Source organism: Hyperolius riggenbachi, chromosome 5 (genome assembly GCF_040937935.1).
Source record: "Hyperolius riggenbachi isolate aHypRig1 chromosome 5, aHypRig1.pri, whole genome shotgun sequence".
NCBI lineage: Eukaryota > Metazoa > Chordata > Amphibia > Anura > Hyperoliidae > Hyperolius > Hyperolius riggenbachi.
The window spans coordinates 443040379-443061327 of NC_090650.1; the positions used below are offsets into that span (position 1 = coordinate 443040379).

Below are 20949 nucleotides of genomic sequence, written 5' to 3' on the forward strand. Positions count from 1 at the left end.
TGCTGTCACTTACAGTAGGTAGTAAAAATCAGACAGAACTGACAGGTTTTGGATTAGTCCATGTTCTCGTGGGGGATTCTCATGGTTTTCTTTATTCTCAAAAGCACTTAGTGAATGGCAGTTGCTCAGTCCAACTGCCAAAAAAGTGTGCAGCGAGCCGGGAGGCTGGCCAGCAATCTTTGTATAAATCCTTTTCAGGGGGTGTCTTTACTGTATAAATAATAAAGGCCATGCTGAGAATCCCCATGAGGAGATGGGCCAGTACAAAACCTGTCGGCTCTGTTAGATTTGTACTACTTACTGTAAGTGACAGAAACATAGGAGAAAGTAATTTATGTCTCCTTTTACTCTGGAAGAAACATACTTCTTATTTGAATGTGTTTATATACTGTATATTTTAATATTAAAAATTTTTCACAATCGTGCTCTAAATGTTTTAAAATGAGGCTCTGGTCAGCAATGCAGTATATTTGCATATGTAACTAAACAGTCTATCCTCCTCGTTCCTGCTCTTCCAGCTAACACTGAGGCCTGGGACCGCCTTCCCCGCATTCCTGCTCTCCCACCCCACTACCAGCTAACACTGGGGCCTGGGACCGCCTTCCTCACGCTCCTGCTCTCCCACCCCACCCCCAGCTAACACCGAGGCCTGGGACCGCCTTTTCCCCGCGCTCCTGCTCTCCCACCCCACCCCCAGCTAACACCGAGGCCTGGGACCGCCTTCCCCGCGCTCCTGCTCTCCCACCCCACCCCCAGCTAACACCGAGGCCTGGGACCGCCTTCCCCGCGTTCCTGCTCTCCCACCCCACTACCAGCTAACACCGAGGCCTGGGACCGCCTTCCCCGCGCTCCTGCTCTCCCACCCCACCCCCAGCTAACACCGAGGCCTGGGACCGCCTTCCCCGCGCTCCTGCTCTCCCACCCCACCCCCAGCTAACACCGAGGCCTGGGACCGCCTTCCCCACGCTCCTGCTCTCCCACTCCACCCCCAGCTAACACCGAGGCCTGGGACTGCCTTCCCCGCGCTCCTGCTCTCCCACCCCACTACCAGCTAACACTGAGGCCTGGGACCACCTTCCCCACGCTCCTGCTCTCCCACCCCACCCCCAGCTAACACCGAGGCCTGGGACCGCCTTCCCCGCGTTCCTGCTCTCCCACCCCACACCGAGGCCTGGGACCGCCTTCCCCGCGCTCCTGCTCTCCCACCCCACTACCAGCTAACACCAAGGCCTGGGACCGCCTTCCCCGCGTTCCTGCTCTCCCACCCCACTACCAGCTAACACCAAGGCCTGGGACCGCCTTCCCCACGTTCCTGCTCTCCCACCCCACACCGAGGCCTGGGACCGCCTTCCCCGCGCTCCTGCTCTCCCACCCCACTACCAGCTAACACTGGGGCCTGGGACCGCCTTCCCCGCGTTCCTGCTCTCCCACCCCACTACCAGCTAACACTGGGGCCTGGGACCGCCTTCCTCGCGCTCCTGCTCTCCCACCCCACACCGAGGCCTGGGACCGCCTTCCCCGCGCTCCTGCTCTCCCACCCCACTACCAGCTAACACTGGGGCCTGGGACCGCCTTCCCCGCGTTCCTGCTCTCCCACCCCACTACCAGCTAACACTGGGGCCTGGGACCGCCTTCCTCGCGCTCCTGCTCTCCCACCCCACACCGAGGCCTGGGACCGCCTTCCCCGCGCTCCTGCTCTCCCACCCCACTACCAGCTAACACTGGGGCCTGGGACCGCCTTCCCCGCGTTCCTGCTCTCCCACCCCACTACCAGCTAACACTGGGGCCTGGGACCGCCTTCCTCGTGCTCCTGCTCTCCCACCCCACACCGAGGCCTGGGACCGCCTTCCCCGCGCTCTGCAATCGCACAAGCCCCTTGCGCAGGGATCCCCGGAGCAATATGCACCATGATTATTGGAAGTGCTGTACAACAAACTGAGCAGCGCGGCTGATTTGTGTTTTATTGTAAACCTGTGGGAATAAAAGGTGTAACTAGGGGGGAGGAGCCTCTGTGACTGCGGAGGGAGGGGCAGAGGTGTGGGAGGGGCCCCAACTACTGATCTTCCCTTTCTCTGATACTCCAGGTCAGGTGTTTTGTGGCTACACTTGTTATGGGGGTGAAGATCATGATGGTCACACTAGTTTTATGACCCTTGTGGGATGGCCCCGCCCCCAGGCTGGGAGGGGCATCAGGGGGAGGCAAGGGAAGGGGTGTGACCATTAAAGGGAAGGTCCGAGGAGTTTAAAAATGAAAAAAACCACTTACCTGGGGCTTCCTCCAGCCCCCTGCATCCGCCCTGGGCCCTCGCCGCAGCTCCCGATCCCCTCCGGTGGAGATGCCGACCTCGCCAGTGTGGCCCACTGTGCCAGGATGGACGCTCGCGCAGTGTGCATCCTGCACCGGAGGGGATCCCGGGCCACCAGCAGTGAGCAGAGCCACGGAAAGAGCACAGGACGGCTGGCAGGGGCTGGAGGAAGCCCCAGGCCACCAGCAGTGAGCAGAGCCACGGCAAGGGCACAGGACGGCTGGCAGGGGCTGGAGGAAGCCCCAGGCCACCAGCAGTGAGCAGAGCCACGGCAAGGGCACAGGACGGCTGGCAGGGGCTGGAGGAAGCCCCAGGCCACCAGCAGTGAGCAGAGCCACGGCAAGGGCACAGGACGGCTGGCAGGGGCTGGAGGAAGCCCCAGGTAAGTGGATTTTTGATTTTCATACAGCTCGAATGTGTCCTTTAAGGGAGTCCCATCAAAGCTTTCCTGGGGACCCCATGATGTCTAGTAATGCCCCTAGTACTTACCGCACCTCATTTCTGTCGGCTCTGGCCTGTAGCCACGCCCCCAGCACCTATGGGTGCTTCTCTTTATCTAATTAGAGAAGCGTCTATGACCGCTTATGCTAGGGGGCGTGGCTAAAGGCCGGACGACGTCTAGAGACCCGGTAAGTGTATTCGAATGTATTTTAAAAATACACAACCAACCCCAAAATCACTGCAAAATTGTACACGCAACTCAAAAGCAATTTTTCTTTAGTGTTTGAGCGCAATCACTCCACAAATGCTGCAGGCAGAGCGATTGGGATTTGGCCTAATCACAAGCATGTTCACCTAACTAAACTTTCATGACAAAGTGCTTTCTGGAATTGCTAACGATTGTTGTTGATTCAAAAACGTTGCTAAAATTGCTCAACTGGGTCCCCGGCCTAAGCTGGCAACCACTCCCCCCTACACCTTCCCCATTGTACTCACTGCTACGCTCAAAACTCCAGCAGCCATGTTCAGCTGGAAGGGGGTGTGGCCTCCTGCCATCATGGTTGGGGGGTGTGGCCTCCTGCCATCATGGTTGGGAGGGGTGTGGCCTCCAGACATCATAGCTGGAAGGAGTGTGGCCTCCTGCCATCATGGCTGGAAGGGGTGTGGCCTCCTGCCATCATGGCTGCAAGGGGTGTGGCCTCCTGCCATCATGGCTGCAAGGGGTGTGGCCTCCTGCCATCATGGCTGCAAGGGGTGTGGCCTCCTGCCGTCATGGCTGCAAGGGGTGTGGCCTCCTGCCGTCATGGCTGCAAGGGGTGTGGCCTCCTGCCGTCATGGCTGCAAGGGGTGTGGCCTCCTGCCTTCATGGCTGCAAGGGGTGTGGCCTCCTGCCGTCATGGCTGCAAGGGGTGTGGCCTCCTGCCGTCATGGCTGCAAGGGGTGTGGCCTCCTGCCGTCATGGCTGCAAGGGGTGTGGCCTCCTGCCGTCATGGCTGGAAGGGGTGTGGCCTCCTGCCGTCATGGCTGGAAGGGGTGTGGCCCCCTGCCGTCATGGCTGGAAGGGGTGTGGCCTCCTGCCGTCATGGCTGGAAGGGGTGTGGCCTCCTGCCGTCATGGCTGGAAGGGGTGTGGCCTCCTGCCGTCATGACTGGAAGGGGTGTGGCCTCCTGCCGTCATGGCTGGAAGGGGTGTGGCCTCCTGCCGTCATGGCTGGAAGGGGTGTGGCCTCCTACCATCATGGTTGGAAAGGGTGTGGCCTCCTGCCATCATGGCTGCAAGGGGTGTGTCAGTGTATGGCAACCTATAGACTAAATCTCTCTGAGAAGACTTCAGACTATAGCAAGGACATACCTTCCAACTTTTTGAGATGAGAAAGGGGGACACTTAAGCCACGCCCTTGCCACACCCCTGATCACACGACCGTCACACCCCTAGTCACGCATACTATAAAGACTTCATAAGAAAAATATGTTGTTTTATAATTCAAACCACACTGGTCCTTTCTATCCTGGTTCATTTTCCTTCATATTAACATTTTAAAATTAGTAATAATCCTGAAAGAGGGACACATGAGGAGGAAAGAGGGACGGGGCTCCCAAAGAGGGACTGTCCCTCCAAAATAGGGACAGTTGGGAGCTATGCAAGGATAGTGTGAGGTGCAGGAAAAGGCTGGTGGCATTGCAGCATGCTGTCGCCAGGTGAGTATCTGCAACGGGAGAGACGAGCTGGGGCTGCAATAAACTCCATACATCCTGGATTGAACGTACATTACTGGCAGGAATAAACATAGGCAGGTACCTGCGTCCTCGGGGAGTCTGGCCCTGCTGGAGGAGGGAGAGGGTTCGCTGCAGGTGGAAGAGTGCAAGGAGATGAAGGAAGGACAGTCTGCCAATCCGTCCTTGTCACTGGAGGATCCGGCCTCCTCGCCACTCACTGCCGGGGCTCTGCGGGAACTGAAAACAATCACAATGTCATTAGCGGTGGCCTCTGTGCTTCAGGCTGCCCCATTTCACCAAATTCTTCCCCTGAAGTGAGAGAGGTATGTGGAGGCTGCCATATCTATTTCCTTTTAAAGTGGATCCGAGATGAACTTTTACTCATTACATAATTGTGTTCCTTTCATATAGTTTATAGGGCATTCCTCAAGCCAAATACTTTTTGTGTTTTGTTTTAATACTCTAATTCCCTATAAACTAAACAAGCCTCGCCCACAGCTTTTTCAGAGTGCCTAGGCATTTTCAGACAGTAGCAAGGGCTCATGGGAGCTCAGTCTAAGTAGGAGGAGGAGGGGGTTACTAGCCAGAGATTTCCGAGGCAGAGGGGAGAAGAGAGGAGGAGAGGGGAGTGAATGAGTCACAGGCTGAGGGCTGCAGATGCAGATCAGCTTGCCTGTGTGTAATGTGACAAACAAAACATGGCTGCTCTCATTGTATCATAGGAAGAAATAATCATATACTGTTGAAGCTGCTTGCAGCTAGATTTGCTGTGTAAACTATCTAAACTTTAGATAAGATATATAGACAAGTTACTTATAATAGTTAGTTTTTCATCTCGGATCCGCTTTAAGCAATACCAATTGCCTGGCAGCCCTGCTGATCCTCTGGCTCTAATACTTTTAGCCAACGCCCCTGAACAAGCATGCAGCAGATCAGGTGTTTCTGACATTATTGTCAGATCTGACAAGATTAGCTGCATGCTTATTTCTGGTGTGATTCAGACACTATAGCAGCCAAAGAGATCAGCAGGGCTGCCAGGCAACTGGTATTGTTTAATAGGAAATAAATATGGCAGCCTCCATATCACCCTCACTTCAGTTGTCCTTTAAGGCTCATACACACACTCAATTAATGTTGCCTGACAGGGATCGGGACCTTAACCCTTGGGCGCCAATGTAGGGCAGAGGCTGTGCAGTTGGGTCACCGGCTAACAAGCCACGGGCAGGAGTGACATCACATGGTGGGCGGGGTAAGCGGTGCTCTCGTGATCCGCCCAGATGGATGTCGGCCTTACACACGCAGGATTCTGAGCAGAGGCGATCATTGTCTGGCGCCTCGGACAATTTTCATCTGGCGTGTGTACAGAGGTTACAGAGAAACCGTGACCAAGAATTGAGCTTCATCCCAATCAGTAGCTGATACCCCCTTTCCCATGAGAAATCTATTCCTTTTCACAAACAGACCATCAGGGGGCGCTGTATGGCTGATATTGTGGTGAAACCCCTCCCACAGTGTGATGTCAGGACCATGGTTTCCTTCTGCATAGCACTGCATTATGAAAAATCAGTTAAAACACGTATAGTGTGAACTGAGCCATTGGGAAATATGGATATTACTTTGAAAATCAGTTGTCATTTTATTTATAACTGAAAGCAACTGATTAAGTGTAAATGGGGCCTTAAGCCCCTACACACGCTCAGCAGCGGCCTTTTATGCAGCACAATTGTCCCAACAGCTTTTGTTGAGAAACAAGTTAAAACAACCAAAAAAAAGTTGCTTGCTATTCTTCCCACAACTGATAAGACATCAATCCAACAGTTGGATTGACGTCTTATCAGTTTGAACAACAGCAAGCAACTTTTTTTGGATGTCTCAACTTGTTTCTCAACAAAAGCTGTTGGACAATTGTGCTGCATAAAAGGCCGCTGTTGAGCGTGTGTATGGGGCTTAAAGTGGATCCAAGGTGAACTTTTACTCATTGCATAATTGTGTTCCTTTCCTATAGTTTATAGGGCATTCCTCAAGCCAAATACTTTTTTGTTTTTGTTTTAATACTGTAATTCCCTATAAACTAAACAAGCCTCGCCCACAGCTTTTCAGAGATCCTTGGCAGTTTCAGACAGTAGCAATGGCTTATGGGAGCTCAGTCTGAGCAGGAGGAGGGGGAGGTGTTACTAGCCATTGATTTCAGAGGCAGAGGGGAGGAGAGGGGGTTAGGTTTTTTGAGTGCTCAAGATACAGATAAGGCTGCCTCTGTGTAATGTTTACAAACAACATGGCTGCTGTCATTGTATCACAGGAAGAAATAATCATATTCTATTAAAGCTGTTTGCAGCCAGATTTGCTGTGTAAACTATCTAAACTTTAGATAAGATATATAGACAAGTTACTTGTTATAGTTCGTTTTTCATCTCGGATCCACTTTAACCACTTTATCCACCACTACAGTATATCTCGCCCTCGGTGACTTCATCTAATGCTGGATCCACACGGTGCGTTCGCGCACTCGATTTCCCGCTCGATTCCAGTCGATTCGTTTATTTCCAACATGTTCGATTTGGATTTTGATGGATCGTTAGGTTGATTCGCATGTAAAGTATGCCGACGTAAACGCACCGTGTGGATCCAGCATAAGCCCTGAGTCAGTAGATATACGTCTTGTAGCAGAAGCAGTGCTGTGCAGGGTTGGGCTTGCTCCTGTGCACATTTCTGGCACTATCTTATGCAGCACTAATTGGTGAAGGGGAATATATGTTTCCTGAGCTAATGAGATGGATTTTTACCACTGAAAATACTTTTATTTTCTCAGTTCATAGTGAAAAATACACTCTGTAGCATTATTTCAGAAGCAAATATCTTCACCATAAATTGTGACAGGAACATAATCTAAGTTTTGTGATAAACGGTAGGAATAGCGAAACAAAATTTGTGTTTTTTATCTACAGTAGCACTTTTTATTTTTAAACTGGAATTGGTAAAACCGAGAAATGTGTTCTTTCAATTTTTTTCCTCGTTTTCCCATTAAAATTCAAAGAAAAAATTGTTCGAGGGAAAAAATGGCATACAATGAAAGTCTAGTTTGTCTTGAAAAAAACAATATATATTTCATTTCTGTGTGATAAGTAGGGATAAAGTTATTTCTGATTAAATAAGGACACAGCTAAACTGTCAAAACTGCTCTGGTCCATAAGTGGGGAACAAGGTCTGGATGCAAAGTGGTTAAGGGTCCGTTCACATCTAAAATCGCAAACCGCCTGCGATCACCACCAGCGTTTTGCGGGAGTGATTTTTCCGCGAACTCTCAGAAAAATCACTGGACACTGCAGCTGTTTGGGAGCAATCGCGATTAGCGGTGCTATGCATGCTAATTGCGATTGCTAATCGTGAATCGCCGTCAAACCGCTGCATATAACATGTTTGCGGTTAACGCTAACCGCAAACGCAGCAATGAGAACACTGCCATAGTGTAACATGTTGTAGCGGTTTTTAATAAACCGCTAGCGGTTTGCCTTGAGCGGGAATCGCATGATTCCCGCGCAAATGAGAACGGACCCCAAATCTGGCCATAAACCAATTCCAAGCAGTGAGATAAAAAGTCATACCGTTCCTAGCTTAGCAGCAGAACCTCAATATTGATTTTACCAATTCCCCAACCTGGCCTCATGCGCTACAGTGACATTTTTACCATGCCAGTTTCCTCTTTAATACCCAATGAGGATTATAAAAAATATTACTTTTTAAAATTTTTGCACAATCTCATTGGGTAGTTGAATAGAAAGCAACGAAGGTGAAAATATTGTTTTATAACATAAGATCCACCAAATATGTACCGACAGTATTTTTATACAGCACAAAACAGAAATTACATGCAATGAAAGGGATCTCTGTATCGGGGTATAGCAGGGCAGAGCTATCGCTGTGTTTACAGGCTGTACCTATCCTCCAGACGCTGCTCTGATAATCCCTGTATCAGGGTATAGCAGGGCAGCAGTATCCCTGTGTTCACAGGCTGTACATATCCTCCAGACGCTGCTCTGATAATCTCTGTATCAAGGTATAGCAGGGCAGCAGTATCCCTGTGTTTACAGGCTGCACCTATCCTCCAGACACTGCACTGATATTCCCTGTATCGGGGTATAGCAGGGCAGAGCTATCCCTGTGTTCACAGGCTGTACCTATCCTCCAGACGCTGCTCTGATAATCCCAGTATCAAGGTATAGCAGGGCAGCAGTATCCCTGTGTTTACAGGCTGTACCTATCCTCCAGACGCTGCTCTGATAATCCCTGCATCGGGGTATAGCAGGGCAGCAGCATCCCTGTGTTTACAGGCTGTACCTATTCTCCAGACACTACTCTGATAATCCCTGTATCGGGGTATAGCAGGGCAGCAGCATCCCTGTGTTTACAGGCTGTACCTATCCTCCAGACACTGCTCTGACAATCCCTGTATCGGGGTATAGCAGGGCAGCAGCATCCCTGTGTTTACAGGCTGTACCTATCCTCCAGACGCTGCTCTGACAATCCCTGTATCGGGGTATAGCAGGGCAGCAGCATCCCTGTGTTTACAGGCTGTACCTATCCTCCAGACGCTGCTCTGACAATCCCTGTATCGGGGTATAGCAGGGCAGCAGCATCCCTGTGTTTACAGGCTGTACCCATCCTCCAGACACTGCACTGATATTCCCTGTATCGGGGTATAGCAGGGCAGCAGCATCCCCGTGTTTACAGGCTGTACCTATCCTCCAGACGCTGCTCTGATAATCCCAGTATCAAGGTATAGCAGGGCAGCAGTATCCCTGTGTTTACAGGCTGTACCTATCCTCCAGACACTGCACTGATATTCCCTGTATCGGGGTATAGCAGGGCAGCAGCATCCCTGTGTTTACAGGCTGTACCTATCCTCCAGACGCTGCTCTGGTAATCTCTGTATCGGGGTATAGCAGGGCAGCAGCATCCCTGTGTTTACAGGCTGCACCTATCCTCCAGACACTGCACTGATATTCCCTGTATCGGGGTATAGCAGGGCAGCAGCATCCCCGTGTTTACATGCTGTACATATTCTCCAGACACTGCTCTGGTAATCCCTGTATCAGGGTATAGCAGGGCAGCAGCATCCCTCTGTTTACAGGCTGTACCTATCCTCCAGACGCTGCTCTGACAATCCCTGTATCGGGGTATAGCAGGGCAGCAGCATCCGTGTTTACAGGCTGTACCTATCCTCCAGACACTGCTCTGGTAATCCCTGTATCAGGGTATAGCAGGGCAGCAGCATCCGTGTTTACAGGCTGTACCTATCCTCCAGACACTGCTCTGATAATCTCTGTATCGGGGTATAGCAGGGCAGCAGCATCCCTGTGTTTACAGGCTGTACATATCCTCCAGATGCTGCTCTGGTAATCCCTGTATCAGGGTATAGCAGGGCAGCAGCATCCCTGTGTTTACAGGCTGTACCTATCCTCCAGACACTGCTCTGGTAATCCCTGTATCAGGGTATAGCAGGGCAGCAGCATCCGTGTTTACAGGCTGTACCTATCCTCCAGACACTGCTCTGGTAATCTCTGTATCAGGGTATAGCAGGGCAGCAGCATCCCTGTGTTTACAGGCTGTACCTATCCTCCAGACACTGCTCTGGTAATCCCTGTATCAGGGTATAGCAGGGCAGCAGCATCCGTGTTTACAGGCTGTACCTATTCTCTAGACACTGCTCTGATAATACCTGTATCGGGGTATAGCAGGGCAGCAGCATCCCTGTGTTTACAGGCTGCACCTATCCTCCAGACACTGCTCTGGTAATCTCTGTATCAGGGTATAGCAGGGCAGCAGCATCCCTGTGTTTACAGGCTGTACCTATCCTCCAGACGCTGCTCTGACAATCCCTGTATCGGGGTATAGCAGGGCAGCAGCATCCCTGTGTTTACAGGCTGTACCTATCCTCCAGACGCTGCTCTGACAATCCCTGTATCGGGGTATAGCAGGGCAGCAGCATCCCTGTGTTTACAGGCTGTACCTATCCTCCAGACGCTGCTCTGGTAATCTCTGTATCGGGGTATAGCAGGGCAGCAGCATCCCTGTGTTTACAGGCTGCACCTATCCTCCAGACGCTGCTCTGGTAATCTCTGTATCGGGGTATAGCAGGGCAGCAGCATCCCTGTGTTTACAGGCTGTACATATCCTCCAGACACTGCACTGATATTCCCTGTATCGGGGTATAGCAGGGCAGCAGCATCCCTGTGTTTACATGCTGTACATATTCTACAGACACTGCTCTGGTAATCCCTGTATCAGGGTATAGCAGGGCAGCAGCATCCCTCTGTTTACAGGCTGTACCTATCCTCCAGACGCTGCTCTGATAATCCCTGTATCGGGGTATAGCAGGGCAGCAGCATCCCCGTGTTTACATGCTGTACATATTCTCCAGACACTGCTCTGGTAATCCCTGTATCAGGGTATAGCAGGGCAGCAGCATCCCTCTGTTTACAGGCTGTACCTATCCTCCAGACGCTGCTCTGGTAATCCCTGTATCGGGGTATAGCAGGGCAGCAGCATCCGTGTTTACAGGCTGTACCTATCCTCCAGACACTGCTCTGGTAATCCCTGTATCAGGGTATAGCAGGGCAGCAGCATCCGTGTTTACAGGCTGTACCTATCCTCCAGACACTGCTCTGATAATCTCTGTATCGGGGTATAGCAGGGCAGCAGCATCCCTGTGTTTACAGGCTGTACCTATCCTCCAGACGCTGCTCTGATAATCCCTGTATCAGGGTATAGCAGGGCAGCAGCATCCCTGTGTTTACAGGCTGCACCTATCCTCCAGACACTACTCTGATAATACCTGTATCGGGGTATAGCAGGGCAGCAGCATCCCCGTGTTTACAAGCTGCACCTATCCTCCAGACGCTGCTCTGGTAATCTCTGGTCACAAATTCTATCCTCTTACCCAGAATCCTCCTCTGCTCTCCTATGCCTCTTGCAGCTGGTCGCAGTGTGTTCGGGGTCTGTTTTGTTCTCAGTCTGCCTTTTTCTTCGGTGGTGCTGCATCTTGCACTTGGTGCCATCAGGGCAGGTGCCTTTCTGGGCAAAGTGTGGGCACACGAGGGTGTGCTTTTTCTTGCACTGTGGAGAGAAAGCAGACGTCATTACTCAGCTGTGAGACTGATTGAAGGGACTGTGTCGCGGTTTACAAAGTTTGCGCACTACTAATGACACTTAAAGTGGGTGAAAACATGAACGGTTTATAATCCCTTCCTGACTCCAGAACTGATCTCTGGTGCTGGTGGGGGCAGCATTATATCAGGTAAAATCACCTTCCTACTCTGCCAAGTGCCTGTCCACCCCTGTAGATCTGCCCACCACCCTCCCAAATTATGTGCTGGGCTAAAGCAGCGCACCTCAATGAGAGGAGCGCAAGTTATGCGCACGCTACACGCGGTAGTGCAGCAAAGCGCACGCAGGTAACTTACACTCCGTCTAAGTAACGTCCACTCCAGCGAAGCAACACTGAGCCCCGGCTGGTCCAGTGGCTTAACCACTTCGCATCCAGACCTCATTTCCCACTTATGGACCAGAGCAGTTTTGACAGTTTAGCTACGTCCTTATTTAATCAGAAATAACTTTATCCCTACTTATCACACAGAAATGAAATATATATTGTTTTTTTTTTCATTGTATGCCAATTTTTTCCCTCAAACAATTTTGTTTTCTATGAATTTTAATGGGAAAACAATAGAAAAAAAAAACCACATTATTTCTCAGTTTTATCAATTTCAGTTTAAAAATAAAAAGTGCTACTATAGATAAAAAACACAAATGTTGTTTGGCTATTCTTACCGCTTATCACAAAACTTAGATTATGTTCCTGTCACAATTTATGGTGAAGATATTAGATTCTGAAATAATACTACAGAGTGTATTTTTCACTAAGAACAAAATAAAAAGAAGAAAGAAAGAAAAGTATTTTTAATGGTAAAAATCAATCTCATTAGCTCAGGAAACATATATTCCCGTTCACCAATTAGAGCTGCATCAGATACTGAAAGAATTGTGCACAGGAGCAAGCCCAATCCTGCACAGCACTGCTTCTGCTACAACCTAGGTTCTCAACGTGTGGTACGCGTACCCCAGGGGGTACTTCTGATGGTTCCAGGGGGTACTCAGGCTTGATATATTTAACCAAGAATAACAAATTTTGAGTTTTAGAAAATGATAAATCTTATTTAAACAACACCAAATTAGTGTTTTAGTTAAATAAAAGCAATAGTAAATGCTTGGAAAATGTTTAGAACCAATTTTCATGTACTACAATTAAATATATATTTGTCTAGGGGTACTTGTGATAAAGTTTACTATGCGAGGGGGTACTTGGTGAGTACAGGGTTTTAAAAGGGGTACATGCCAATAACATATTGAGAAACACTGTGCTACAAGACGTATATCTACGTCCTCGGGGCTCAGATGAAGTCACAGAGGACATAGATATACTGTAGTGGTGGATAAAGTGGTTAATGAATGTGATCCCTGCGCTTTGTTTGGCCCAATAGGCTGCCTATCACTTAACCTACATGCAGATATATTCAATGTATATGTTGCAGTCAGAACCTGAAGTCTGCCCACTTCGGGTTCTGGATGGTCACAACTAGAAGTGGCCGTCTTACTGCCGCCAATGCCCAAACTGAATAGATTCCTGGCGGCTCTGCTCCTCCCCCCGGCTCTGGCTCCTCCCCCTGTCCCCCACCTATTGACTTCTGTCAGCCGGGAACACATTCATGCTTCCAGAGTCGTTCGTCGCGGCAGGAAAATAGGGATTCGTGACTTCGCTCCTGCAGAGCAGATGCTGGAAGTAGCAATGTCTGTAGCGTTCCCGCTCTGCTTCCCTGCTGCGACGAACGACTCTGGCTGCATTACGTGTGTCCCCGGCTGCCAGAAGTATATAGCTGGGGAGCAGGGGGAGGAGCCAGAGCCGGGGGAGAGGAGCGGAGCTCCAGGAATCGATTGGTTTCGGGCATTGGCGGCAGTGAGACGGCCACTTCTAGTTTTGACTGACCAGAACCCGAAGTGGGCCGACTTCTGGTTCAGGCCGTAACATACATATACCTTTATTACAATGCCCTGCAGGTCACCACCATGGCAACCCTTATAATGCTGTGCTAAGGGTGTTGTATATTTTACTTCTTTAATACTGACCATATGCTCACCTATCCGCACCCTCAATGGTTGGGTTGTCTTCTCAGTGTAATGCTGGGAATACACGGGTCGTTTCTGGCGCTCAATTCTCCTCTCGATCGTTTTTGCCGCTGGATTCTGCAGTCTATTCTCTTATCTTCCGCTGTTTTTTCGTATCTTTTTCCATTCACTTTTATCAGAAATCGAGCGTCAAGAGGATCGAACGGGAGATCGGACATGTCGGAAATGATCTATCGAACCATCTAAATGACTCAAAACAAACTGTGTATTCCCGGCATTATGGAGACCTCATGGACAGCTGAGCATATAGATAAGGCAGGCAATGGTAGAGTAACTAAGGACCTCATTTCAAACACCTTTTTGTGACCTGAATCAGAAAAAGTTGCATTGCGGTCAACAAAAGGACTGACCTGACCACGCCCACATCTTACACACCCTTTAGGATAGCTTTCCAGAACCCTGCAACTGAAAAGGTCCTCTTTGATTTGCTCTGTACTAGCTCATTCCTTAGCGAAGGTGCCCTCTTAGCAGTCACATGCGGATACTGGCCAACTAGGGTTTCTATTTCTGGCGGTGTAATGATAACAGACCAATGTTTGTTAATTATCATTTTAAGATGACCCCAATGCTGACCATAGGCGTGTGAGAATTCCAAGGATAGAATCGCTACTTCTATTCTGTGCCTTGTGTTCTTTACCAGCTGTACCTATCGGGTTCATTCTATCCAGAGGCCAGGCTCTCTTAAAGAGGAACTCCAGTGAAACTAATGTAATAGAAAAATGCTTACTTTTTACAATAATTGTGTAAAAATGATTTAGTCAGTGTTTGCCCATTGTAAAATCTTTCCTTTCCCTGATTTACATTCTGACATTTATCACATGGTGACATTTTTACTGCTGACAGGTGATGTCACGGGAAGGAGATGCTTTTACTTTTTTGGCAGTTGTAAACAGCTGTTATTTCCCACAATGCAACAAGGCTCCCGCAGCGTGATGTCTGTATCTCAGTGCTGTGAGGTGCTGACATCATTTGTGGGAGGGGTTTGACCACAATATCAGCCATACAGCGCCCCCTGATGATCCGTTTGTGAAAAGGAATAGATTTCTCATGGGAAAGGGGGTATCAGCTACTGATTGGGATGAAGTTCAATTCTTGGTTGGAGTTTCTCTTTAAGGCTTGTTTGAGTATTTTGAGGAAGTACCCTCTCTCCCTAAAGCGCCGATAAATCTATCTCAACTCCTTTGAGAAATCGCTGTCTGAACTCCCATCGTGCCTTACTCTTTGAAATTCCCCAATGGGAATGGCCTTAAAGGATTCCCAAGGTGACATGTGACATGATGAGATAGACATGGGTATGTACAGTGCCTAACAAACAAATAACTATGCTGTGTTCCTTTTTTTCTTTCTTTGCCTAAAAGAGTTAAATATCAGGTATGTAAGTGGCTGACTCAGACAGGAAGTGACTACAGTGTGACCCTCACTGATAAGAAATTCCAACTATAAAACACTTTCCTTGCAGAAAATGGCTTCTGAGAGCAAGAAATAGGTAAAAAGGGGAATTTCTTATCAGTGAGGGTCACACTGTAGTCACTTCCTGTATGAGTCAGGACTGAGTCAGCCAATTACATACCTGATATTTAACTCTTTCAGGCAGAGAAAGAAAAAAAGGAACACAGCATAGTTATTTGTGTGTTAGGCACTGTACATACACATGTCTAGCTCATCCTGTCACAGGTCACTTCGGGTATCCTTTAATTTGAGATGGGATGACAGCCTGTAGCATGTGAGGTTTTTTTATAACTCGAGGAGACCAGCTTATTGTTTTCTATTCTTATCTGAAGATCGAGAGATTTCAAACATTGGTCGCTCACAGTGAGGCTCAACCTAATGCTGAAAACGTTGTTTAGATTGTCCATAAAAGAAAAGCATTGATTCTCAGCTCCAGTCCTAACCACCATATGTCATCTCTATACCTTATCCAGGGCGCACTGCTCCTGCCAAAAGAGGATGATGTTGTAGCAGGAATATCCAAGGAAAGGCCTCCTGCAGGAAGAAACGGGTGGCCCAGTCCCCCTTCTCATGTGGAATCGACGTGTATGTTTCCACCTTCAATCCCCACAAGAAGGGAGACGTGGGGAACCACAACCTCCTCCGCGACCTTCAAAATATCAGTGGTGTCCCTAAGATGAGATCGTAACTGTATCACTATCCACTTTAGTTTCTGGTCAACAAACTTTCCTACCCTTTTCAGGAGACCATTTACAGCTGAAATTAAGGGGTGACCAGGGGTGTTGTCAGGGTTCTTGTGTAGTTTAGGAAGTACTGTATATACCCGACTATAAGTCTAGAAATGTAGGTCTGACTCACTAAATGAAAGTATAGGTAGACTTATACACGAGTCACAGGCAGCACTGAGTAATGGGTGTACAATCGGTGACATTCACAGTTGCAGCTGTTTGGCCAGTGGTAAGGGACACTTTCTTGATGAAGGAAATGCCAAGAAGACAGGTCTGAATGTCCTGGCCACAACAATTACCAAGGAAAGAAGGGCAGGGGAAAACAATGGACTGCAGGAAGGGGGTGAATCATTGGGGACTGAGAGGAGGAGTTATTGGCTGCATTTAAGGGACAGGAGGGGTTAATGGCTGCAATAATGTGTACAGTGCAGTCATTAACCCCATCTGGTCCACAAGTGCAGCTGTTAATTTCTCCTGATCCCGAGTGTAGCCATTAACTTTGCTGGGTAGACTTATACTTGAGTCAATAGAAAAATTCCAGCTTAACCTTCTGGAGACCGCCTAACGCCAATCGGCGTGATCAAGGCGGCAGCCCCAGGATTGCCTGATGCCAATTGGCGTCAAGTCCTTGGGCGGGGATTTGCAGGAGATCGCAGGCGCCAATGCGTGTGAATCTCCGCATGGATGATGGAGCTCCGCTCCGCCATCAGCCTCCCAGCGGCGATCGCCGCTAGGAGACTGTTAGATGGCAAAACCACCGTCTATTTACATAATACAGTGCTGTGATCTACAGGGGAAAGCCGTGTGACAATGCTGTCCCCTCCATAGGCTCAGGGGTGATCCGCTGTCAAAGGCTGACGCCTATGAAAGCCGATCACAGTGATTGGCTGGCAGGGGAAGGGAGGGAGGGGAAGAGGAAAATAAAATGAAATAAATATTTATTTAAAAATAAACATTGGGGGATCGATCAGACCCCACCAACAGAGAGCTCTTTTGGTGGGAAGAAGGGGGGAAATCACTTGTGTGCTGAGTTGTGCGGCCCTGCAGCAAGGCCTTAAAGCCACAGTGGCCCTTTTTGTGATAAATGGCCTGGTCACTAGGGGGTGTAAGCCCGTGGTCCTCAAGTGGGAAGGGTCAAATATTGGACTCTAATTATACACAAGGTAAACTTATATTCGAGGACATACGGTATGTAAATTGTGCATACCGCAGCACACAAGTGTAAATGTACCCTAGAAGTCTGGAGACTTACCTGTCTCTGACCACTCACGGCCTCTATAGCTTCATCCAGCCTTCACAAATCTATTTCCCATCAACATGACATCTATTCCAATGATCACATTCTTATTTATTACTATTGTCTTTTTCACTTCTGCTACAAGCAGTTTCTTTCATCTTGAAGACAGTCGCGCAATTTATTTGGTTGAAAGAATTTCATACGACCTACCGCACACCATTCAGTTTCTGGACGAACTGATCTGATTTTTCCAACCTTTCCCGATGGAGATTCTCGAGAAAAACAGTCATACCAATCAAATGCCTTGAACAAAAAAGTTTGATTTTTCATACAACCAATCATTTTTGTTGAATTGCGGTAGGATCAAATATTTTAGGTTGTAAAGTGTGTGGCTATCTATAGTATTGTTTACCCCTCCACCGGTTCCCAAGTACAGGAATGTCCTCTGTGGGTGGGCTGACCTCCCTTACAATACAGGGTGGGGTAAAATATGGAAATGTGGCAGAATCGGGTTCATAATCTCGGCCTCTGTGAGAATGCCGCACAAATGACGACTTCTAATCTCGGTTTTTCCGCCTTCTCTTGTTGCCGTAATATTAGTGGACATGAAGCAGATGAAGCGAAGAAAAAGACACAAGCACCGACCCAGAAGCTCAGCCAGTGCTGAAACCGTTTCAGATGTGATTGATTACCTTTTAATTATTTAATTAGTGTAAGACATCAGCTTAGTCAGGGGGTGCGCAAGCCAAACGTTCAGAGCAGACTCCTGGCAGATGTCCTCGTTAATAGCGCACCGGCTCCTCAGCCAAATACTCTCATGTATACAAATAAGGCTCTTCTACGAGAGGATATCACAGGAGCGATGACGGCCGGGCTGAAGGGGACCAGGGTGCTCTGCAGGAGAGAGGCTATCCTGACCGCGTCCCTAATCCCTGCTGGGGCACCGGAGGGTCTCAGGATAGTCATACGAGCGATGACAGCTGGGCTGAGGGGGACCAGGAGGCTCTGCAGAAGAGAGAGGCTATCCTGACCGCATCCCTAATCCCTGCCGGGGCATCGGAGGGTCTCAGGATAGCCATACGAGCGATGACAGCTGGGCTGAGGGGGACCAGGGTGCTCTGCAGAAGAGCGAGGCTATCCTGACCGCATCCCTAATCCCTGCCGGGGCCCTGGAGGGTCATAGGATAGTCATACGAGTGATGACGCCGGGCTGAGGGGGACCAGGGTGCTCTGCAGGAGAGAGGCTATCCTGACCACAACCCTAATCCCTGCCAGGGCCCCGGAGGGTCTCAGGATAGTCATACAAGTGATGACAGCTGGGCTGAGGGGGACCAGGATGCTCTGCAGGAGAGAGGCTATCCTGACCTCACCACTAACCCCTGCCGGGGCACCAGAGGGTCTCAGGATAGTCATACGAGTGATGACGCCGGGCTGAGGGGGACCAGGGTGCTCTGCAGGAGAGAGAGGCTATCCTGACCTCACCACTAACCCCTGCCGGGGCACCGGAGCGTCTCAGGATAGTCATACAAGTGATAAAAGCTGGGCTGAAGGGGACCAGGGTGCTCTGCAGGAGAGAGGCTATCCTGACCGCATCCCTAATCCCTGCCAGGGCACCGGAGGGTCTCAGGATAGTCATACGAGCGAAGATGGCCGGCTGAGGGGGACCAGGGTGCTCTGCAGGAGAGAGGCTATCCTAACCTCACCCCAAACCTTGCCAGGGCACCGGAGGGCCTCAGGATAGTCATAGGAGCGATGATGGCCGGGCTGAGGGGGACCAGGATGCTCTGCAGAAGAGAGAATATCCTGACCTCACCACTAAACCCTGCCGGGGCACCGGAGGGTCACAGGATTGGGTCAAGGAGAAGAGCGGCCAGGGTCATAGGTTAAGATAAATACCAGCAGTGGTTAAGGTCACATAAAGATAGCCTAGTCTATAAGAAGATCGTCAACACCCTGACACTGAGCTGCAGCACGGTGGCCAAGACCATACAGCGATGTAACAGGACAGGTTCCCCTCAGAACAGACCTCGCCATGGTCAGCCATAACAGGACAGGTTCCCCTCAGAACAGACCTCGCCATGGTCAACCAATGCAGTGGAGTGCATCATCATCTCCAGAGTTTGTCTTTCATAAATGGATGTATGAATGCCGGCACCATTGCTGCAGAGGTTGAAGGCATGGGGGGGGGGGGGGGGGGCAGCTTGACAGCCCTCAACCCATACAACATACACTGCATCCTAGAAGGACACCTCTTCTAAAGATGATGCACAAGAAATCCCACAAACAGTTTGCTGAAGACAAGCAGACTAAGGAAAGGGATTACTGGAACCTCCTGTCTGATGAGACCAAGATAAACTTATTCAGTTCAGATGGTGTGTGTGTGTGGTGGCAACCAGGTGATGAGTACAAAGACACTTGTGTGTGTCTTGCCTACAGTGAAGCATGGTGGTGGGAGTGTCATGATTTGGGGCTTTATGCGTGCTGCTGGCACTGGGGAGCTAAGGTTGATTGAGGGAACCATGGATGGCAACACGTACTGTGATATACTGAAGCAAAGCATGATCCCCTCCCTCCTGAATCTGGACCGCAGGGCAGGATTCCAACATGACCCTAAACACACCTCCAACACAACCACTGCCTTGCTAAAGACACTGAGAGTAAAGATGCTGGACTGGCCAAGCTTGTCTCCAGACCTAAACCCTACTGAGCATCTGTGGGGCATCCTCAGACGGAAGGGGGAGGAGCACAAGGTCTCTAACATCCACCAGCTTCATCATGGAGGAGGGGAAGAGGATTCCAGAGGCTCTAGTGACCTCCATGCCCAACAGAGTCACAGCAGTGCTGGAGAATAATGGTGGCACACAGAATATTGTCACTTTGCTGGGGCTGTGGAGTCGGTACAAAAATCCTCCAACTCCTCAGTTTATAGTTCCACCAACTAATTTGCATATAACAATCTTGTTGATTGAAAGTATCTAAAATAAAATACACTTCATCACCGTTAAAGAGAAACCATAACCAAGAATTGAACTTTATCCCAATCAGTAGCTGATACCCCCTTTCCCATGAGAATTCTATTCCTTTTCACAAAACTGATCATCAGGGGGCGCTGTATGGCTGATATTGTGGTGAAACCCCTCCCACAATGTGATGTCATGACCATGGTTCTGACATTACACTGAGGGAGCCTTGTTGCATTGTGGGAAATAACAGCTGTTTCAACTGCCAAAAAAGCAAGCAGCATCTCCTTCCAGTGACATCATCTGCCAGCAGTAAAAATGTCACCCTGTGATAAATGTCAGAGTGTAAATCAGGTAGAGGAAAGATTTTACAATGGGCAAACACTGACTAAATCATTTATACATAATTATTGTAACAATGAGGCACTTTTCTTATTACATTATTTTCACTGGAGTTCCTCTTTAAAGCTTAGGAATTTTAAAGCTATACTAAGATGGCATCTGCTTTTGGGAAGAAAAAGCTCTTGGCCGGGAAGCTGACACTCTACTCTGTTAGCCATCCCGGCATGTCATTGGCATGAATGCCCCAGCAGAGCCCCATATCAGCGTGTAGCCCTGCCACCTTGCAGAAAAAGGCCTCTGCCTTGCGCATGCGCAGTACGAATGTGCCCATCTTTGGAAGCATTCAGGAACTCAAGTAATTCTGAAAGGCTGCCCGAGTCGCTCCGAAGGTTTGGAAATCCAATTGGGGGACAGCAGTGGACGAGGGCACAGAGAGGACCAGGCAGCCTCTATGGGATCCAAAGTCTTCCCTTTTCATAGATTAGTATCTAACCTATTTTTTTTTTCAGCAGCTCGCCTCAGTATTGCGTT

General features: G+C 49.4%; 1 protein-coding gene across 2 annotated transcripts in view; it reads right to left on the reverse strand.

Annotated features, from left to right (window-relative positions):
• ZC3H3 (zinc finger CCCH-type containing 3) overlaps positions 1-20949 on the reverse strand; it is a 367048-nt gene that overhangs the window by 35462 nt on the left and 310637 nt on the right. The window contains exons 10-11 of one of the 2 annotated variants that reach the window (XM_068238125.1): positions 11400-11575; positions 4545-4699 (exon numbers count right to left, since the gene is read on the reverse strand). In XM_068238125.1, coding sequence (XP_068094226.1) covers positions 4545-4699; positions 11400-11575 — 331 coding nt within the window. The remainder of the gene's footprint in view (positions 1-4544; positions 4700-11399; positions 11576-20949) is intronic. The other variant, XM_068238126.1, reaches the window with a different exon arrangement.